Source organism: Malus sylvestris, chromosome 13 (genome assembly GCF_916048215.2).
Source record: "Malus sylvestris chromosome 13, drMalSylv7.2, whole genome shotgun sequence".
Taxonomy (NCBI): domain Eukaryota; kingdom Viridiplantae; phylum Streptophyta; class Magnoliopsida; order Rosales; family Rosaceae; genus Malus; species Malus sylvestris.
Genome location: NC_062272.1, coordinates 5,096,067 through 5,117,597, shown reverse-complemented (window position 1 = coordinate 5,117,597; position 21,531 = coordinate 5,096,067). Strand labels below are relative to the sequence as shown.

Sequence of the window (21,531 nt, the reverse complement as noted above, 5' to 3'; positions counted from 1 at the left end):
TTCCCACCAAAAACCCCAATGCTACTCCTTCCAATTCCGTCGGCGGCCATGGTGAGTTTTCCCGTCCGACAACCTCTCTCTCTCTCTCTTTCCTTTGTTTTCTCATCTAAATTCATCCGGCCAAATCCTTCTCTCCCCTAATTCCGTCGGCGGCCATGGCGAGTTTTCTTGTTTGGGTGGTTCTGGTTCTAAGATTTTTGGAGGTTCTGGGTCGTAATCGGATTCTGAGTAGTTCTGCACTCCTTTGCGATGCAAGCTTGTGGTGGTGGCTCGAGGGATTATGGGAAGACAAGGGGCAGTGACTTAGTCCTAGCTAATACCAAGGTTTCAGTCGGGACTAGCTAGAACGCTTAGCGAAGTCCGGAGTCGAGGCGAGTCCAACTTAGCGTCATTTAAGTTAGTCCCTTGCTATGCCAAACACAGGACTACACGGACTGTTAGTCCAGTCCTGTCCAGTGAATGCTAACGATGTCAAACAAACGACCCCTAGCACTTTAATAAACAATGGGCCAAAATAATTTGACAAAAATAAAGGTGTTTTTTGTCATTTTATCTTATTTAAATGAGATTTTTTACGAAATGACCAAAATAATTAATCATGAACAGACTCAGAGACCAGTTCTATCGATTTAAAATATCAAGAACTAAAATGAAGAATTATACTAATCTCAAATCATTTTAGATAAAAAGCCGCCTTATCATTATCCAAACTCATCCTAGATGCTCAAACCTAGAACTTTGAAGCCATTTTATTTTCCCGAATTATTTATTAACTGTACATTTTGCCACAACACAGACGTTTGATAAAAACAAAACACAACACAAACTTTGGTGTTTAATTTAATAGACGAATGCAACGCCAAATTGCTTTCTCCACATCTCTTTTCTTGCCAAGAAAGGTACAATACACCAAACAAGGAAGGAAGACATCAAAGAGGGAGGACAAACACCAGAAAAATAATAATTAAACAAACAAATAAATAAAGCGCCACAGAAGATAAACGACCACGGAGAAGAAGACCAATCACCATCAGCAGCTTGAAGCTGGAGGGAGACTTTTGAGCAGAAAGTAGATAAATTTCCACTGATAGACCTTTCGTATATAAACAATTAAGTGTAACAAGGATCGGATGTGGCAACGAACCAAACTTTTTCTCCGATTTCTGCATTTCCATCTACTGTCAGATAAGATTATAAATGCAACCCAATGGAACATATTTCTAGCATGGGACCGTGGGAGACACCGGTGAGATATAAGGCGGTACTAGCAGCAAACAAGGTACGGAGGTTGTTACTCTCTCAAGACTTGGAAGGGCCAGCACCCATTGATAAGCTCCTCACTGCAATTCTGACTGCACCAACAGCGCTAAGCTGCCTCATCTCAGGGCTTAGCCCATGTCCGACCTGGTTCTTACACCCTTCTTCCATCTGAACACCCACAAAGTATGCAATCTGAACAGCCATAAACATAGTAAGAGAAACGGAGAGATACGAGATGAGCAACTCAGTCCATATCAATAGATCGAGTAAAGTGGAACTAAAGTGATTTTGTCAATTAGCACTGCCAGTTGAGTATTAATCTGGATCCTTGGGATCCAAGGATGCTGTGTCTAAGACTCATAAATGGGATTTATGAAGAAAATAAACAACCACATTCAACAGGCCAAAATATCAAGAGGTTCAATTCTTTCATAAAATGGAGAAAGACTAGAAATTGGTAAACTGTAACACCTCCGAGATATTATCCATCAATGCACTTTAGTTGTGTAATACGCATACGGATGGCCAATAGCTTATTCTGAATTTACCCCAAAACATATTCTGAGCTGAACATGACGGTGCAAAGTGGTTATGCAATCAAACAAATGTGTCACATATATGTTTGCAGCAGTAAACTGAATCGCTCTTGAGAACAGTATTACTTGTGCAACACAAAGCGCATAGTTACAGCTCTGTCAACACATCTCTCCAAGGTCATCATGTCTAAGCTCACATAATTTTCTCATTTGTTCATATAGTTGCACACAACTCCGCCTATGTCTTACATGGCCGGTCCCAAGCCCGGATAAAGGAGGAGGGGGAGGGCGTCAGGTAGTCGACAACCGGCACTCCATGATCACGTCGAATCCTTATGAAAATGAATCCAGAACAAAATCGCGCTAAAGCTAGGGCGTCACCCGTAAGTGGCGCGCTGTGTGGCCCGAGCACAGTGATAAGTGAGCAAGGGTCGCTGTATCTCCATTGGCACCCGGATGCAGTGTTAAATGAGCAAGGGGGCCATAGAAACTTCTTTTCGAACGACTCCACTCAAAGTTGTTTGGGAGCATATGCTCCTATCAACTTTACCCGGGACACACAAAAGAAGTACTTTGATCCTATTAGACGGGGGAGGGTGAAGAAGCTAGGACAGAAGGGTAGAGTTCAAGAGAGCAAAATGCGTTTAGGAACGTGGAATATAGGAACCTTAACGGGAAAATCTATGGAAGTAGTGGAAGTTATGGTGAGGAGAAGGATAAATATTATGTGCCTACAAGAAACTAAGTGGGTTGGTAGTAAGGCAAAGGATCTAGAAAACTCAGGGTTTAAACTTTGGTATTCGGGCACAAATAGAACGAGAAACGGTGTTGGCATCATCGTGGACAAGACCTTGGTACAAGATGTTGTAGATGTCAAGAGGGTAGGAGATAGAATCATGGCAATCAAGATTGTAATAGGACAAGAACTTATCAATGTGATTAGTGCGTACGCACCTCAAGTAGGGTTGGATACGAGTTCGAAGGAGAAATTTTGGGAAGATCTTGGAGACTTGGTGCAAGGAATTGCTCAGACGGAGAAGTTATTTATAGGAGGAGATTTAAATGGACACGTGGGCAGGGAGACAGGCAACTATGGAGGTTTTCATGGTGGCCATGGTTTTGGGGAGAGAAACGAGGATGGGGAAGCTATCTTGGATTTTGCAATGGCATATGATCTCTTCTTAGCCAACACCTTCTTTAAGAAGAGAGAAGAACATGTGATCACCTACAAGAGTGGGTCGTCAAAAACACAAATAGATTTTCTTCTAATGAAGAAAGGGGATCGTATAACTTGTAAGGATTGCAAAGTTATACCAGGAGAGAGCGTGGCTAATCAACATCGCTTGTTGGTGATGGATGTACATATCAAAAGAGTAAGACAAAAGAACAAGACTTGGAAGTGCCAAAGGACTAGATGGTGGAATCTAAGAGAAGAAAAACAAGCCATTTTCAAAGAGAAGGTAATCACCCAATGTGTGTGGGATAGAGAGGGGGAAGCTAGCCAAATGTGGGATTCCATGGCTAGTTGTATCCGAAAAGTAGCAAAAGAGGTATTAGGAGAGTCCAAGGGCTTTGCCCCACACCAAAAGGAATCTTGGTGGTGGAATGAGGAGGTACAAACAAAGGTGAAGGCTAAGAAGGAATGTTGTAAAGCCTTATACAAGGAGAGGACCGATGAAAATGGTGAAAGGTATAGAAAAGCGAAGCAAGAGGCGAAGAAAGCTGTCAGAGAAGCTAAGTTAGCGACTTACGACGATATGTATAAACGACTAGATACCAAAGAAGGAGAGTTGGATATCTATAAACTATCTAGAGCAAGGGAAAAGAAGACAAGGGACCTAAACCAAGTGAGGTGCATCAAGGATGAGGATGGAAAGGTTCTTGCTACAGAGAACGCGGTTAAAGATAGATGGAGAGGTTATTTTCATAATCTTTTCAATGAAGGACATGAAATGAGTGCTTCTTTAGGGGAGTTGAGTAACTCAGAAGAGTGTAGAAACTACTCTTTTTATCGTCGAATCCGGAAGGAAGAAGTGGTTGTAGCTTTGAAGAAGATGAAGCATAAAAAAGCAATAGGCCCAGACGATATACCAATCGAAGTGTGGAAACTTTTGGGAGAGACAGGTATAACATGGCTCACTGACCTTTTCAATAGGATTTTGAAAACGAAGAAGATGCCAAATGAGTGGCGAACGAGCACTTTGGTGCCTATTTACAAGAATAAGGGCGACGTACAAAATTGCATGAACTATAGGGGTATTAAGCTAATGAGCCATACAATGAAGCTCTGGGAGAGAGTCATTGAGCATAGATTGAGGCAAGAGACACATGTTTCGGACAACCAATTCGGGTTCATGCCAGGGCGCTCAACCATGGAGGCAATCTATCTCTTACGAAGATTGATTGAAAGATATAGAGATGGGAAAAAGGATTTACACATGGTCTTTATAGATTTGGAAAAAGCGTATGATAGGGTCCCAAGAGACATTCTTTGGAGGATTTTAGAGAAGAAAGGAGTACGAGTAGCATATATCCAAGCTATAAAGGATATGTATGAAGGAGCAAAGACTGCCGTAAGAACTCATGAAGGACAAACCGAAAGCTTTCCCATAACTGTAGGATTACATCAAGGCTCATCCTTAAGTCCTTACCTTTTTGCGTTGGTAATGGATGAGTTAACAGGACATATTCAAGATGATATTCCTTGGTGTATGCTTTTCGCAGACGATATAGTGTTGATAGATGAAACTCAGGAAGGGGTAAATGCAAAGCTTAACCTTTGGAGAGAAGTGTTGGAATCTAAAGGTCTTCGCCTAAGCCGATCAAAGACAGAATATATGGAGTGCAAGTTCAGTGCAAATGGAGGCCAAAACGAGTTAGGGGTGAGGATCGGAGATCAAGAAATACCAAAGAGCGACCGTTTTCGTTACCTAGGATCTATCTTGCAAAAGAACGGAGAATTAGATGGAGATCTCAACCATAGAATACAAGCTGGATGGATGAAGTGGAAGAGTGCATCCGGCGTGTTGTGTGACCGCCGTATGCCACTGAAGCTCAAGGGAAAATTTTATAGGACGGCAATAAGGCCGGCGATGCTGTATGGCACAGAATGTTGGGCGGTGAAACATCAACACGTACACAAAATGGGTGTAGCGGAGATGAGGATGCTTCGTTGGATGTGTGGGCACACGAGAAAGGATAAGATTAGGAATGAGGATATCCGGGGTAAAGTAGGAGTAGCCGAAATTGAAGGAAAGATGAGAGAAAATCGGTTACGGTGGTTTGGACATGTGCAAAGAAGGCCTACTGACGCTCCGATTAGAAGATGCGACTATGGGACAGAGGTTCAGGGCCGAAGGGGTAGAGGAAGACCTAGGAAAACTTTGGAAGAGACTCTAAGAAAAGACTTAGAGTACTTGGATCTAACGAAGGACATGACACAGGATCGAGCACAATGGCGTTCTAAGATTCATATAGCCGATCCCACTCAGTGACTTGGACTTTCCAAGTCTCCAACCGAGAAGTTTTCCTCACTCGGGAAATTAAGGGAACACTACCCTAACCTACATGCTCCACTCAGAAAGCTTCAACATACAAGCTTCAACAAAAGAAAATTCAAAGAACTTAGCGAAGAAGGCTTTGGTGTATTTAACACAATACGTTGAAATGAAGGAAAGCTTATTTATTGATATCCCCGATAAGCTACAAATATGTACATATACATGAGTCAAAATAAACACACAAAAGGGAGCCTTCACAAAGGTTGCTTAGGAGAAGTCTCAGCAGTCGGTAGAGCCCCAGAAAGAGAAGGCACCGGAGGGGGATCATTTGGAGCCTCAGTACTGGACAGAACCCTAGAAGGAGGAGGCATCAGAGGTTGATCATTTGGAGCTTCATTATGCGGTACAGCCCCAGAAGACGAAGGCAATAAATGCCTTTGGAACAAACCCACAAATCTCTGATGATCAAGTAAAACCTGACCATCAGTTTCCTTCATCTGGTCAAGCTTCCTCTTCATGTTTGTAGCATAGTCATGTGCGAGCCGGTGCAACTGTTTATTCTCATGCTTGAGCCCTCTAATCTCCTGTTTGAGACTCATCACTTCAGCCGCCAATGATTCAACTTGGCGGGTTCGAGCAAATAGGCGTTGGGCCATATTAGACACAGAACCTGCACACTGAACACTGAGAGCCAGCGAATCCTTAACAGCTAACTCATCAGACCGTTTGGAAAGTAGTCTGTTATCTTTGGGAGTGAGAAGGTTCCTGGCCACCACCGCAGCGGTCATATCATTCTTCATCACGGAATCCCCAACGGTAAGAGGACCAGTTGGGGAGACGAAGGATGGGCGCCATATGTTGTCTGGAGAAGGCGGGGCTGCCTCTTCAACAAGGTTCAAGTCAAAACGACGGTCGGAGGGGCCAGACATTTTCAAAGGTGTTGAAGAGAGAAGAGGTCGGACAAATCAAGATCTTAGAAGTGCAAGAATGAAGCTTCTACTGGTGGAGATTCAAGTGTGCTTTGGAACTTAATGCCAGCCCCTATAAAAATCTGCACTCGACGGAGCTTCAGAAATCGAAGAGGCGCCTGCTCAGAAATCGAAGAGGCGTTTGCTTTCTCAAAAGTTGGGCTGCTTAGAGATCACGAGGGTTGATCTCAGAAATCGAAGAGGCGTTTGCTTTCTCAAAAGTTGGGCTGCTCAAAGACCACGAAGGCCGATCTCAGAAATCGAAGAGGCGCTCGCTTTCTCAAAAGCTGGGCTCCCCAGAGACCACGAGGGCCGATCTCAGAAATCGAAGAGGCACCTACTTTTCCAGCCTTGTCAGCACCTGTCACACGCACACTCAGCTTTGCGGAAATTATGGGCATTCTGTCAAAGACTTCTGGGGAAGTAGTCCCACACGCAACAATAGCTCATGGGTACCACAGATAACTTTGCCAAAGTTGAGCACGTGAAGCTTGCAGCTCCCACTACACCGCTCTGACCAAGAAGGGTAAAAGAATAGCAAAGAAACAGCACTAACAAAGTTTAGACCCATAAATTTTGAAGGTCTAGCTACCATATTATTACCCACAAGGGTAAAGGAACAGTACCATTGTTGGATAATTGGAAAGTCCCTGTGTGTCAACCTCTGTGCTTCGTGGCAAGGTAGACTAGCAAACATGCCCAACCTTTACTCACATTCGAGAAAACACTCCCAACAAGATTGCTTGCTCCAAAATCGAAGAGGCACCGCCCTCCGAATCTCGAGAGCCACTCTCCCAACATGATTACTTTCTCAAAAATCGAAGAGACACTGCTCCCCGAATCTCGAGAGCCAGACCCCCAGCATGATTGCTTTCTCAAAATCGATGAGGCATCGTTCTCCGAATCAATTGAAGAGACGCTCGCTTTCTCAAAAGCTGGGCTGCTCAGAGACCACGAGGGCCGATCTCAGAAATCGAAGAGGCACCTACTTTTCTAGCCTTGTCAGCACCTGTCACACGCACACTCAGCTTTGCAGAAATTATGGGCATTTTGTCGAAGACTTCTGGTGAAGTAGAAAGCACATGAATCTTACTGTTCAATCACCCACTTCCCACACGCAACAATAACTCATGGGTACCATAGATAACTTTGCCAAAGTTCTCTGCCAAAGTTGAGCACGTGAAGCTTGCAGCTCCCACTACATCGCTCTGACCAAGAAAGGTAAAAGAATAGCAAAGAAACAGCACTAACAAAGTTTAGACACATAAATTTTGAAGGTCTAGCTACCATATTATTACCCACAAGGGTAAAGGAACAGTACGGATAATTGGAAAGTCCCTGTGTGTCAACTTCTGTGCTTCGTGGCAAGGTAGACTAGCAAACATGCCCAACCTTTACTCACATTCGAGAAAACACTCCCAACAAGATTGCTTGCTCCAAAATCGAAGAGGCACCGTCCTCCGAATCTCGAGAGCCAGACTCCCAACATGACTACTTTCTCAAAATCGAAGAGAGGGTAAAGGAACAGTACCATTGCTGGATAATTGGAAAGTCCCTGTGTGTCAACCTTTGTGCTTCGTGGCAAGGTAGACTAGCAAACATGTCCAACCTTTACTCACATTCGAGACAACACTCCCAACAAGATTGCTTGCTCCAAAATCGAAGAGGCACCGCCCTCCGAATCTTGAGAGCCAGACTCCCAACATGATTACTTCCTCAAAAATCGAAGAGACACTGCTCTCCGAATCTCGAGAGTCAGACCCCCATCATGATTGCTTTCTCAAAAATCGAAGAGGCATCGTTCTCCGAATCTCGAGAGCCAGATACCACAGACCACTTTTTCAAAGTGCTCTGACAGAGTTAAAACATGTGAAACTGGCAGCTCCCACTACCGTGCTATGACCAAGCAGGGTAAAGGAATAGCATTACTACTTGTTGTTAGGGAGACTCCTATATATGTCGACCTCCATCCCCAACGGACAGGCAGACCTGCAAAAATGCTCAACCCTTCATCATATCTGAGAGGGCACTCCCAACGAAGCCTTTCGAAATATTCAGCTTTCTTTCCCCTCGATAATACCTCTGCAAACAAGCTATACTAGAGCAAGAATATCTCATATCATCAGGGTTAAAAGCAAGAGTATCCCATATCATGCTTTTTCCCTGTCTTTTCTTTTGGCCTTGTTTTTACCTGCAAGACAAGGAGAAAGAGAGCAATCAGTCAGCACTTGGAATCAAGCTTCCAGCCAGGAAGTGACTGCCTGGAACCCCTTACCTGATTACTTACCTGGCATTGCTCTCGAGTACTCATCTTCAACATCTTATGTTTCCAGGGAAGATTCCGCATCTGCTTGAGGAACAGATAGGGCAAGTGCGAAGGATACAAGGAAGCATGTGGAGACAAGCGTAACAGCACACGTGCCGATACATCCATTACTCTGTCAAAAGCAAAAGTATCCCATATCAGCAGGGTGGAACGTACTCTAGATTTGATGGACTTGTTTTGACCCTCAAATTCTTCAGTCGGCCTTATACTCTGGAGGAAACCAGAAAACCCTCCAGCTCAGTTCAAGAATAAGCCTGTGGAAAGTTACTTCTTCAAAAGCAAAAGTATCTCATATCATCTCTTCTCATTTTTCTTCTCTTTATCCTTCATGCTGCTGCAAGATGGGGAGAAGGTGAACAATCAGTCGGAGCTCTGATTGCTTACCTTGTCTGTCACCTCTTTCAGCAGACCCCCTAGCTCGGCGACTTGGGAGACTCCTACTACATGGTTTGTATCGCGCTTGACCAAGCCTGAAACTACAAGTAAGCTTCAAGTGAAATTGATACATTACCTTGTGCATCTCCACCAGTTAAAGATACCACCCCTGATGGAGGAAGAGTACTTCCAGAGAAGATGCCACATCTACCTATGAGACAGATAAGGCAAGTCAAGACGACACCACACTCCGATACTTAGAAGTTTCGTGATTACGAGATCATTCTCCCACAATATTTCCTAATGTCATTTGTACTAAATCATTCACTTGTACTCACTAAAGGAGAGCTTGAACCTATGTACTTGTGTAAACCCTTCACAATTAATGAGAACTCTTCTATTACGTGGACGTAGCCAATCTGGGTGAACCACGTACATCTTGTGTTTGCTTTCCTATCTCTATCCATTTATATACTTATCCACACTAATGACCGGAGCAATCTAGCGAAGATCACAAAAAGCGACCGTTTTCGCTACCTAGGATCTATCTTGCAAGAGAACGGAGAATTAGATGGAGATCTCAACCATAGAATACGAGCTGGATGGAAAGAGTGCATCCGGCGTGTTGTGTGACCGTCGTAGGCCACTGAAGCTCAAGGGAAAATTTTATAGGACGGCAATAAGGCCAACGATGTTGTATGGCACAGAATGTTGGGTGGTGAAGCATCAACACGTACACAAAATGGGTATAGCGGAGATGAGGATGCTTCGTGGGATGTGTGGGCACACGAGAAAGGATAAGATTGGGAATGAGGATATCCGAGGTAAAGTAGGAGTAGCCGAAATTGTAGGAAAGATGAGAGAAAATCGGCTCCGGTGATTTGGACATGTGCAAAGAAGGCCGACTGACGCTCCGGTTCGAAGATGTGACTACGGGACAGAGGTTCAGGGCCGAAGGGGTAGAGGAAGATCTAGGAAAACTTTGGAAGAGACTCTAAGAAAAGACTTAGAGTACTTGGATCTAACGGAGGACATGACACAAAACCGAGCGCAATGGCGTTCTAGGATTCATATAGCCGACCCCACTTAGTGGGAAAAGGCTTTGTTGTTGTTGTTGTTGTTCATATAGTTGCACACAAACATGGAAATTGACTGTGTGAAGCAATCCCAATACAAGAGAAGAAATGAAGAAAACTTAAGTCGCCGGACAGCGAAACTTCATATTTGTATGCCAGAAAAGGTTGATCAATTGAAAACGATGTTCTGCCTTACTTTTCTCTAAGCCAAGGCACACCAAGTCGACACACTAAGTCTCATTGAAAAAAAGCCATTAACAATATAAAAAATTGAGTCGTGAAAGCTTTAGCCATAAAATACCTTTCCAGAAGCATTACGAATGGGTGATATGTGAAGGAGATTCCAAAATGAACTTTTATCCTTCCTGAGAATGAAACAGCAACAAAGTCAAATCCGATAAGTAATATGTAGTGCATGTGGAACGTATAGAATAAATCGTTAAGTAGCAACCTGTAATTCAAGATACGTACTGTGCATGCTGTTTTGTTTTGAACGCTTTCCTTTATCTGGGGGAAAACAAGCAAAAATGGGATGACGCACTAACATCTATCTATTCCACCAAACCAACAAAGTATATGGTGATGACATGATCATGACGGAAAAGGAAAAATACCCGATATATCATTGAGGAATCGGTCTCCACCCCACTTAAAAACCTACAATTGCGCCCCAAAACTTCATGTCTGGCATAACCTATACATGGAAAACACTGAGTTCAGTAACTGCATATGCCCAATTATTCTATAGATTTGCAAACAACATGGAGTTTAGAATGGTCTAGAGAGACCCTGGTAAATAGCTAACATTGTACATGTTACCTGTCAGTTTGAAGAAGGCATCACTTGCATAAACTATTGGCATGTCTGGTAAGTTCGGATCAGTTCTGCAAGGCAGCACAATCATTTCGAAGCAAACAAAATGTACAATCATCAGCAATCTTCAGAAAGTTTGAAACCTTCTGCAAAGTAAGAAAATGAGAATTTGCAACAACTCACAATACAAAACTTTGTTTGATTCTACCAAGAGATATATTTAAGGCTGAACTGAGAAGGCCCACCCCTGATGAGCTGCATCTCTTCCCACAAACTAATCTGCCCATTGACTCGCTATAGTGCGTTAGCACGGACAAGATGTTATTAATCGCAGTTGCAGCTCTCGTCTTCTCTACATCACTTGCCTCGCACGATTCTTCAATGTCAAATCCTGGGCGTTACATAGTAAACGAAGACTCAACCACAACAAAAGTTTGGTCACCATCCAAAACCAGAAACCGCAATCAACATAGCTCGAACACCGGAAGGAATGTAACTTTAACATTAACATTACCAACAATCATATAGATAACAGGAAACAACAATTGAAAAAGAAACATATTACAACATTACTTGGAACAAAAAATTAAGGAACACGAACCTCTATTATCAGCATCATCCAATGCAGATTCCAACGACAAAACACGACGCAAATCAACCAACGAATCAAAGAACACTTCTTTTCGACACGACCCGTAAACAATATCACTCATCCTAGACCCCTCCTCACACAAACCAACACCATTTCTCCCACCAGACCGCCTCGGCCTCCTCGAAATCGGAACCTGAACTCCCACGAAATGAATCACCCTCCCGTCCTCCTTCCCAAAAACAGGACACATATGAAACAGCATCCAAAACGGCGTCCCATCTTTCCGATAATTCAGCAAACTAACCTGAACAGCTCTCTCCTCCCTGATGGCCTCCCGGACCTCCATGACCGACCGCCTGCAAGTCCCCGGACCCTGAAACACTCTGCCGTTCCTCCCGACCACCTCGTTCTTCGAATATCCCGACATTTTCAGGAACCCTTTACTCGCAAACACGATTGGATGCCCGGAAATCGAAGGGTCAGTGATCGTGAAGCTGTCGGGCAATTCGCTCAGAGTTTCGTGCACACAGAGAGAGTAGCGGCTGATCAACGACTGTTCGATTAAACCCAGCTCCGATTCCATCGTCCCTGTTCCTCAATCACTTCGACAAAACCTTCGTCGCTCTGTGTTCGATCGAGTCCCAATCCCATGTGGGCACCCGTAAAGTTCAAAAATTGGAGAAACCCCAGTTGAGAAAACGAGCAGAGCACGCAGAAATCCAAAGAATTTGATCAATTGGCGTCGCCCATTGATTACTAGGGGAGTTTGGTGACAGATGAAATGTAAAGATTGCAGCTTTGATGAACATTTCTTGTGAGAGAGTGAGCTTATAGCGAAGGGGAAGCCATCAGGATCTTTAAATTCAGAAAATATCTAGTGCAGGTTGTTGTGATTTCGAATGAACAATAATCGCTGAGAAATACCCATCAATCGTTTGCTGTTTAATTAGTGGGAAAAATATATAAATCTGTACAGTAGTGTGTAGAAACTCACGAGACAGAAAGGGGGTAGCAGCTGTGCAGAGTCACAAATTAAAATACTTTAACTTATTTTATTAATAAATAATTAATTTTAACATCAGTTGATTAATTTGGATCAGGATCATCTCTTGAGCTAAGGGTAAGGATTCTTTTGAGCAAGTCTATCAGATCATTGAAATTTTATCTAACGGTTATAATTATTATAAATTTTAGAAGATTTCTTATTTATAATCGTTGGATAAAATTTTAACGATCCGGCTTACTCAAAAGGATTCTCACCGTGATTAATTTTGCTCTGGTTATTTTATTCACTTTGGGGTGGAGTTTAATTAAGTTCTTGTCACTTTATGGTTTTAACATGAAAAGGACAAGAGTTACGACAACCACTTGCATTCGGAATTGCGATGACACCAACCTGGGATTGTGTGCGTATGTGGATTTCAGTAACTTTACAACGCCAACAGGATATCTCCGCTCTGACGATGATGATAGGGATGCGTAAATTGTGTTTATTTTTGTACATCGTACAATCAGTTTTTGTTAAGTATTATTTATGTTTAACAAAAAATATTTAAAATAATTTATGACCGTAATATGTATGATAAACAGACATGATTGACGAATTCTCAAGATCATCACAAAGAAGATTCGAGTTCTTTACAATGTACGTGTGGTGTAGACTTGTGTTTCATTTCAAATACTTTGCTTTTTAATGTTATTTAGCACTACAGTTTAATGATATTCTTCTTTAGTGGTAAGTAAAAATGTTTAAGTTTGATTCGTCTATGATGAATTTAAACCACATTATTTATAGTTCATTGTGAGGTTTAACTCTCACCCCTTAATATAGATAATTATCCTTGGGTTGTGATATCCACACATCATATTTTACTTCTCACACACCTTTTTAATTTTCGATCGTTGGATCAGATGAATTCAAAAAGATCAACGGAAAAAAATTATCAAGGGGTATGTGTGAAGTAAAATGAGTTGTATGAATATCATACCCCTTATCCTTTGTACGAAAAAAAATACAAACTTTGCTTCTCATTGTATTAATTTAACTCGGTTTTAACTTAGAACTTCCATTTCTTAACTACAGTTCTAACCGGAGCATTTGTAGGTATTTTGTTTATATATTCAAATCATCTTAATCGACTTTCTTTCATCTTATCTTCAATTGGAGCAACTCCTACTTTACCTAAGATATCATTGTTTCTTAATCTTATCATTTCTCGTACGCCTACATATTCAACGAAACATTCTCATCTCTCATACACTTAGTTTATGCACGTGTTGATACTTGACCGCCCAACATTTCGTGCCAAAAAGCGTTGTTGGCCTTATTGCAATCCTATAAAAAAATTCCTTGAACTTTAATAGCATACCACTGTCAAGGATGTTTAAATTCCAACACTTTTCGTCAAAGGATAATAAGTAAATAATAAAATAATTTTTGTTACTTTGCTTGCATGTTCCATTAGAGTGACAATTTTTTCCTAAAGCAATCGAGAAAGCAACTTACTTGTACTTAAAAAAAAAAAAATAGAGAGAAATGCATGGTAATTGTGGGAAAAATGACCATAAGGAACTTTCCTTTGTCATTGTTGTGGGGGCGTTGTGGTGGGGGACGTCGGCGATCCTCATCCCACACACCGACACACGCCACCATCGGTTTCAACTAACCCGCCTTCGGTTTGGCTTACAATGGAACCACTCATATTTGCACACGTGGACCACCCCAGCTTCCAGCTTCCAGCTTCGACTTCACTCCAATTATTTGATCCAAACCATTTATTATTACACATCTTAATCAGACTTGTTTTAACTAATTTCTGTGGGTTATAGTAGTCATTGTCAAACCAAGTTGGGTTAACAAAACAAAATTGGGTTTTGAGTTCGAAAATACAGTGATAGACTCTAATCATACTTATTCAATTCTCGTCATCATGTGTAGTTCCTTTGGGGCTAGTTTAGTACTGTTGAATATAAAATTAAAAAAAAAACAGTTTTTTTTTTTTAAATTTGAGGTAAAAATTGTGTTTAGTAAATTAAAATTTTTTTTTCTCAAAATTATGGATCCAAAATAGTAGAAAACAAAAACAGCTCCTCCTGCTTCTGAAAACATTTTTTCTTTTTTTCGCAGCATAACAATCTTAAACTAGCTCTTAATGGCTTATCGAATGAGATGACAAAGAACAAGAGAGAAGCACCGGCTTCATTGATTTACCCAAAAAATGAAAAGAAAAAGAGAGATTAGAATAATTTTAAATATTTATTTACCAAAAAAAAAAAGAGAAAAGGAAAATCTGCAATTTGGGCCCAATTCGTTTGGGCCGATTTTGGTAGTTTCCTTCTCTTTTGGGCTTCATGATTTTGAAAGTTTCCGACCAAAAAACCAACAAACTATTTTCTTCATTTTACAGTGACGGTTATGGTGGCACCGCAGTGGTGAATTCGAACCCGGTAGTCTACAATCAGAGCTCGCATACTGTCCCATCTGAACTCTGATCGCACTCCACCGTCGCATCACCGTCGTTTAACTTCCGGAGCTTACGATTCGGACATTGCAGGTAGAGAAGCACCGGAATCGAACAATTAGGGTTTTCAGCTTCGAAACTTTCCGGGATTGCGATCACCGCCGAGGTTCGACGGAGGACTCGATCTCAGGTCAGTATATTTGGTTCTGATGAACAGCTAAATAGAATTTAGACTTTGAATTCTCTGCCATTTGCTGCTGGATTCGGCATTGGAAGGTCAGTCTCGAAATTCAATTCCAATGCCGAATCCAGGGAACCAGAAATAGCAGTATAGATTTCGTAATGGGTTGTGAAGATTTTAGAGCTTTTTTTTTGTTATACATATTCCATGATTCAAGAATCGTGATTTGAGATTTAGAGTATTTGAACTGTTTGATCAAGGGCCATTGTTGTAGTGTGGTAAAAGCCTCTGATTTGGATGGCTTTCCATTGGCATTTGATTGCGTGTGTCGAAAATTCGGGTGTATGGGAAAAGTGTTTGGGAAGGTGATGGAGAATTTTCGGGCGTGAATTTCTCTTGCTAGGCACTTTAAGTCCCGTTTCAATGAGAGTTCTTACCAGTCTTATCGGCATGGGTTCACATGTTCAAGCTATACATACATACACATTCGCCTGTTTAACGTAACCCCTGTTTCGTTTGACTGACAACATTTATGGATTTTGCAGTGGTGGGACAATGAATTTTCTTATGCGATCTACTCACCATGTACAGCGTGTGACGGCAGAACAGCCATCTGTTCTGTCTGTACCGCCTGTGCCTCCTGTCCACGAACCACCTGCAGAGACGTATCCTACCCCAAAATCAGCAACAACCTTGGAGGGTCTAATTGCTGAAGATTCATATCCACAGTATTCCACAACCGAAGATAATGCTGCAGAAAGTGAATCTAGTGGTGAAAATGGAATTGGTGCACAGAAGGAAACCTCTATCATAGCAAAGCATTATGATGTCTCTGATGAGGAGGGATGGATTGCCATTCCATACAGTAAGTGCTTTCCATTACACTCAACTATGTTCTGATAATTTGCATAGTGTCGGACTGCATGTGCTCTTATAGGTGTGCACATAAACTGAGTTATGATATACACATATATAGTTGACTGAGTGTTTATATTATGTATTAAATGCGTAATTCTATCATGGTGATTATAAACTAATATGTCTAAAGCTTGTTTTGCTCTTGCAGAAGAACTCCCTGATAATTGGAATGATGCACCAGATATACAGTTATTACGCCCTCTGGACCGCTCCTTTGTTTTCCCTGGTAGTTCTTCAATCTCCCGACTCTTTTGGTTTTGACATGCATTTTATTCTTCACATGGAGGATTCATCCTTTATTAGGACCTGAAATCTAATTTTTAATCCAGGTGAACAAGTTCACATCCTTGCATGCTTGTCAGCATGTAAGCAGGACACAGAAATTATTACTCCCTTTAAATTGGCTGCAGTCATGAATAAAAATGGCATAAGACTAAGTCCAAAGAAACAAAATCGAAATGTGGAAGATAGCAATGGTACATTGTTGGGAAAAGGAGATATGAGTCCTAACAGTCAAGATGCCGATCAAAATGGTGAAACCCTTTCAAAAGAGGGGACTGATTCACAAAAGGATGTTTCTGCTAGTGAATCTCTTCTCAGAATGGAGGATCACAAAAGACAGACTGAAATTTTATTGCAAAGATTCGAAAGGTCTCATTTTTTTGTTAGGATTGCAGAGTCAAGTGAGGCACTTTGGGCAAAAAAAAGTACTTCTAAGAAGTCTTCAGAATCCGTTGAGGCGGATGGTCAAGAGTACATGGAAAATGGAACCCAGAAAACTGCAGTAAATGCCATTATTGATAAAGGGAATTTTGATCCCAATGTATCTGGAGGCGTAGCAAGAAATAATGTCAAGTGTTGCTCTCTTTCTAATGGTGACATAGTGGTATGTGTAATGAAGCTTGTAGGTTATTCATTGTATACATACATATTTTGTGTTGTATACATGCTCGTGCACACGCACACACACCATATGTATATTCATATCGTACTTCAACCCGCTTGAGAAACAAAATATCTAAAAGATATTGGGACATTGTTTATAGGGTGAAAAAGTGGTGAGCTTCTATCTGCACCAAAGGTTTTGCTTACCCATCCAGCTAGTCTTCACACTTAACCCCCTATAATCGTCTCATAATTTTATCTATCGTTTTCTTAGGTTGACCATGGCTCACTGGCAATGACTCTACCACCGGAATTCTTTTTAGGTTTATGTTATTCTGTGCTTGTATTCCAATAATTTTGTTTTCAGGTTACTGTAGGAAAACAAAAATTGTTAATAGAATAATAGAGAGGTATGTTTAGCAGGTTTTTAGGTATACATTGAAGAACCCATGTACGCTTTTTGCTGGTTTGTTGGTCCTCATTTGTTAGCTGAAAGTTTAGAGTAGAATTTCCACCATATTCATGCAGCTTTAGTTTTTAAGCTTCCTGCAAGGTTCAACAGGAGAAAAGCCCTGGTGGGTCTTTTTTGGTACTAAAATAAGTAAGAGTCGTGTAACTCTGATAACAAATTCATGACCCTTCCATTTTAAAATATTCTATATTTTCTTTTTCCTCTCACATTCATGGCTAGTGTAAGCAGTTGTTCAGATCACTTATTCTCATTCCATTTTCTTGTTTGGAAGGATGCAGGTTCTTTTACAAGTGAATGTTGGTGTAGATTTTTTGAATGACCCTGTTATTGAGATTCTTCAGTTTGAGAAATATCGTGAGAGAAGTTTGTTTGCTCAGACTCAGGACAGCTTAGTTGATGCAAATCAGGACCCATGTGGAGAATTGTTGAAATGGTTGCTTCCTTTGGATAACACCCTTCCACCTCCTGCTCAACCTTTATCTCCTCCTTTAACTTCCAATTCAGCAATTGGTAGCACATCTCAAAAATCTGGTTCTCAACTCTTATCCCATTTTAGAAGTTACTCCATGTCATCATTACCACAAAATACTACACCACCACCGGGACCTATTAAAGCTGCAAGTTCTAAGCCAAGCTTTGATCTTGAAGACTGGGATCAGTATTCATCTCAGAAGTTCTTGAAGAATCAAAAAACTGGTGGCGAGGGGCTTTTATCTTTTCGAGGCGTGTCATTGGAGCGAGAAAGATTTTCTGTTCGTTGTGGATTGGAGGGAATCTATATACCTGGAAGAAGATGGAGGAGAAAACTTGAAATCATACAACCGGTAGAAATCCATTCTTTTGCTGCTGACTGCAATACAGATGACCTTCTTTGTGTCCAGATAAAGGTGTGAGCAATGATTGACTAGATCGAGGTGTTTGTTAAATATGTTTTTTTTTCCTCCTGGATTTTGATAATATCTAATCACGCTTGTTCGAAATGACATGTTTGTATGCTTTGTTTCACATTCCTATTAAGTTATCATTTTGTTTTGCAGAATATTTCTTCAGAACATGGGTTAATACTTGTTTTTGCCTTATTTTTTTATAATGTCTAACACTTTGTTAGGAATGACATGTTTACTAGGCTTCGTCTCACATTCCTATTAAGCTACCCTTTTGTTGTGCAGAATGTTTCTCCAGCACATGCACCAAATATTGTGGTGTATATTGATGCTATAACAATTGTTTTTGAGGAGGCTTCGAAAGGTGGACAATCCTTATCATTACCAATTGCATGTATTGAAGCAGGAAATGATCACAGTTTGCCAAATCTTGCCCTCAGGTTGTTGTTATGTCTTTGGTATCTCAATTTGGTTTTCATTTCATACTGTAGTTTTCCTTAATACAAAAACTTCATTTTTTCATTGTGATTGTGCCTTTCTTGATCACATTAATGTCTAGGATTAGAAAATTATATTGGTCGGGCGAAATCCCTAGTACTATATGTTCACATAGAAGAAATTCCTTTGCATGTATAACAGTTGGCAAATTCTCTTGAACTTAGAAAGAGCTTAGATGCCTGAGAAAAAGGGAAGAAAAAAAAAAGACTTGCATCTAGTTTGATAAAACAACCTCTGGCTACTCTGATACCAGGTTTGATACAGCAAATGCAAACTTAGTGACATAGAAAAAGGGCACCATCATTCTGGAATAAAGTTGGAGCTTCATATCTTTAGAATTTGAAACTCATATGTTACATCACACATTTTTTGAAGAAAGATGTATAGCTTTTGGAATCCCAAGTTTATTTGTTCTCTTCTCATTAAAGTTTCTCATGGCAGGAGAGGTGAAGAGCATTCCTTTATTCTTAAACCAGCAACATCCTTGTGGAAGAATTTCAAGGCTGGTGGTGATAGAAGAAATCACTCATCACAACTACAGGCTGGAAATGCAGCACCAAGCTTGCGTCTGCCGCCCAAGACTGTTGAAGGAAAGAAGAGTGCTTCAACTGCTGATCAGTACGCAATTATGGTATCATGTCGGTGCAACTACACTGGTAATTATATATCTCTCAGTGTTCCATATTTGGAGGACCTAAGTTTTAATTTCTAATTCTTCTCCTTTTATGTTACATCTGCAGGGTCAAGATTATTTTTCAAACAGCCAACAAGTTGGTGTCCGCGTGTTTCAAGGGATCTTATGATCTCTGTTGCATCTGAAATGTCCGGACAATCTAGTGCACCCAACGGAGGAGTCTCTCAGCTTCCTGTTCAGGTTTCAAATACTTAGTAGCTCAAATGTGTCTTTGGGGGATTTCCTTTTTTCACGTTGTATTAGGTTCATTCAACTTTTCAATTTTGCAGGTCTTGACTCTCCAGGTTTCAAATCTAATGTCAGAAGATCTAAATCTAACAGTTCTTGCTCCAGCTTCATTCACTTCCCCTCCTTCAGTGGTCTCCTTGAATTCTTCCCGTGCTTCACCAATGAGTCCATTTTTAAGTTTTCCTGAGTATACAGGAAAAAGTCCTACAATACAGAGGCTAAGCTCACCACTCCTTTCGGACAATCAGAAACAAAATGTTAAAGGTGGAGTTTCGCCAGCTTCTTTTAGCGAACAGACTTCTCCATTGTCTGATGCCATTCCAAGCACTGGTCTGTGTTGTACACATCTGTGGCTTCAGAGTAGAGTTCCACTAGGGTAATGCTCCATTTTCTTATCTTCTTTTCGTTTCATATTCATTGATATTTCAGTTATTATAATTTTCTATGGTCACATCAGGTGTGTCCCATCTCAATCTATGGCAACCATCAAGCTTGAGCTACTTCCATTGACGGATGGTATAATTACACTGGACACTCTGCAAATTGATGTCAAGGAAAAAGGTAAACATCTCATTATTTCTACCATTTTTGTTTCCCATGCATCACTGTCGGAAGAATGAGTGGTTTATGCATTTTCATGTCTAGCAAAATTAAGTGCTACGCTAGGATGATTAGTTGATGCTTAGGGGGAGTATTCTACAGTCCTACTGTTCAAATTTTTCCCGCCTTGAGTGTTAAAAGACCATTGTTATTCATAGGTCTGAAAAGAAGATAAATAGCACTTGTATAGGTGTATTCTCATGGATTCTAGGTCCGCTAGTTTGACTGCTTAACGATGGAGCATCAGGAAAAAAATTGGGCACAAGTATCTGGCGGTTAATTTAATCAATAACGAATCAGTATCCAGAAGGCAATTTGGCTGGTTTTCTGCTTTCTCTCTGGTTCCTCCCTCAACACAATATTCCAATCATACCTGAGGGTTATCCTTACTTAAGTGCGAACCTCCAACCGATGCATATGTTGTTCTGATCGAGTATCATTTTCTTGCACGACAGGTGTTACCTACATACCCGAGTACTCACTGAAGATTAATGCGACTTCCAGCATTTCCACGGGGATTCTTTAGGAAACATACAGTGCAGCATGCATTTCATCCTCCCATTTTAACCCGAGCCGTGGAAGAATTTTGAGCCGTCGCATGTGTAGTCATCCAGCATCAGGCTCTTGGCAACAGGTACCGCACCGGGGTTTCCGTTTGCTTTGTTCAGTCGAGATTCTCATGTCAATCGTTCTATAAATACAATTTCCCCGTGTGTGTGTGTTGTAAATGGTGGTTTGGGAGAGGTTAGGGATTGTTACAAAATATCCCTTCGATGGGAGGCCTCTATTCTCTGTAGACGAATCTTACTTGTGTGAGAGATGTAATCATTTTATACAGGAAAAAATTATAGAGCTTTTCATTTAGTTTTATACGTGGTAATATTGGCTCATTATTTTCGTTCAATTTTTTTGTTCAACTTTTTCAGTCTCTCTGGATCACGGCCGGATACATCACGTGTAATAGTACAATTGTTTGGAAACTGAAAACAAAATTTCCAACCAATTGTATGAAAAATTTCCCCACCATATGATGCGATGCCTCTCGCAACATTTTCACGAGGGCCTTACGTGCACCCGCTACGTGACTATACAGTATATTAAACTAATGACGGAATGTTATTTGTTTTAATTTTTCAAACACAGTGCGTTATTTATATTGTCGCAGTAGCACACCCAGTAAAAGTCTTGTTTAGAGGTTGAGACTCGTGATTTCAACAAAATAAATAAATATATAGATGTATAAAATAAGATATTTTTTTAATTT

The 21,531-nt window shown here is 40.9% G+C and overlaps 2 protein-coding genes across 4 annotated transcripts; one reads left to right on the top strand and one right to left on the bottom strand.

Annotated features, from left to right (window-relative positions):
* Positions 1–799: 799 nt before the first annotated feature.
* LOC126597252 (protein TWIN LOV 1-like) lies at positions 800–12,438 on the bottom strand. Of its 2 annotated transcripts, none has more exons than XM_050264036.1 (7): positions 11,456–12,434; positions 11,038–11,245; positions 10,861–10,925; positions 10,656–10,735; positions 10,493–10,548; positions 10,343–10,406; positions 800–1,452 (listed from the first exon to the last, which is right to left on the bottom strand). In XM_050264036.1, exons 1-7 carry the CDS (start codon positions 12,027–12,029, stop codon positions 1,300–1,302), a joined length of 1,200 nt encoding a protein of 399 aa, XP_050119993.1. In that variant the 5' UTR covers positions 12,030–12,434; the 3' UTR covers positions 800–1,299. The 2 variants fall into 2 exon arrangements, 1 of the variants encoding a protein (XP_050119993.1); XR_007614185.1 differs by having other exon boundaries at positions 1,368–1,452; positions 10,513–10,548; positions 11,456–12,438.
* Positions 12,439–14,836: 2,398 nt separating this feature from the next.
* LOC126596942 (uncharacterized) lies at positions 14,837–21,137 on the top strand. Of its 2 annotated transcripts, none has more exons than XM_050263654.1 (11): positions 14,837–15,097; positions 15,634–15,953; positions 16,137–16,232; positions 16,336–16,892; positions 17,642–18,250; positions 18,533–18,687; positions 19,187–19,401; positions 19,486–19,619; positions 19,709–20,043; positions 20,125–20,228; positions 20,723–21,137. In XM_050263654.1, the coding sequence occupies exons 2-11, from the start codon at positions 15,644–15,646 to the stop codon at positions 20,791–20,793; spliced, it is 2,586 nt and encodes an 861-aa protein (XP_050119611.1). In that variant the 5' UTR covers positions 14,837–15,097; positions 15,634–15,643; the 3' UTR covers positions 20,794–21,137. The 2 variants fall into 2 exon arrangements, with proteins under 2 accessions (XP_050119611.1, XP_050119612.1); XM_050263655.1 differs by having other exon boundaries at positions 14,838–15,097; positions 16,155–16,232.
* Positions 21,138–21,531: the final 394 nt, after the last annotated feature.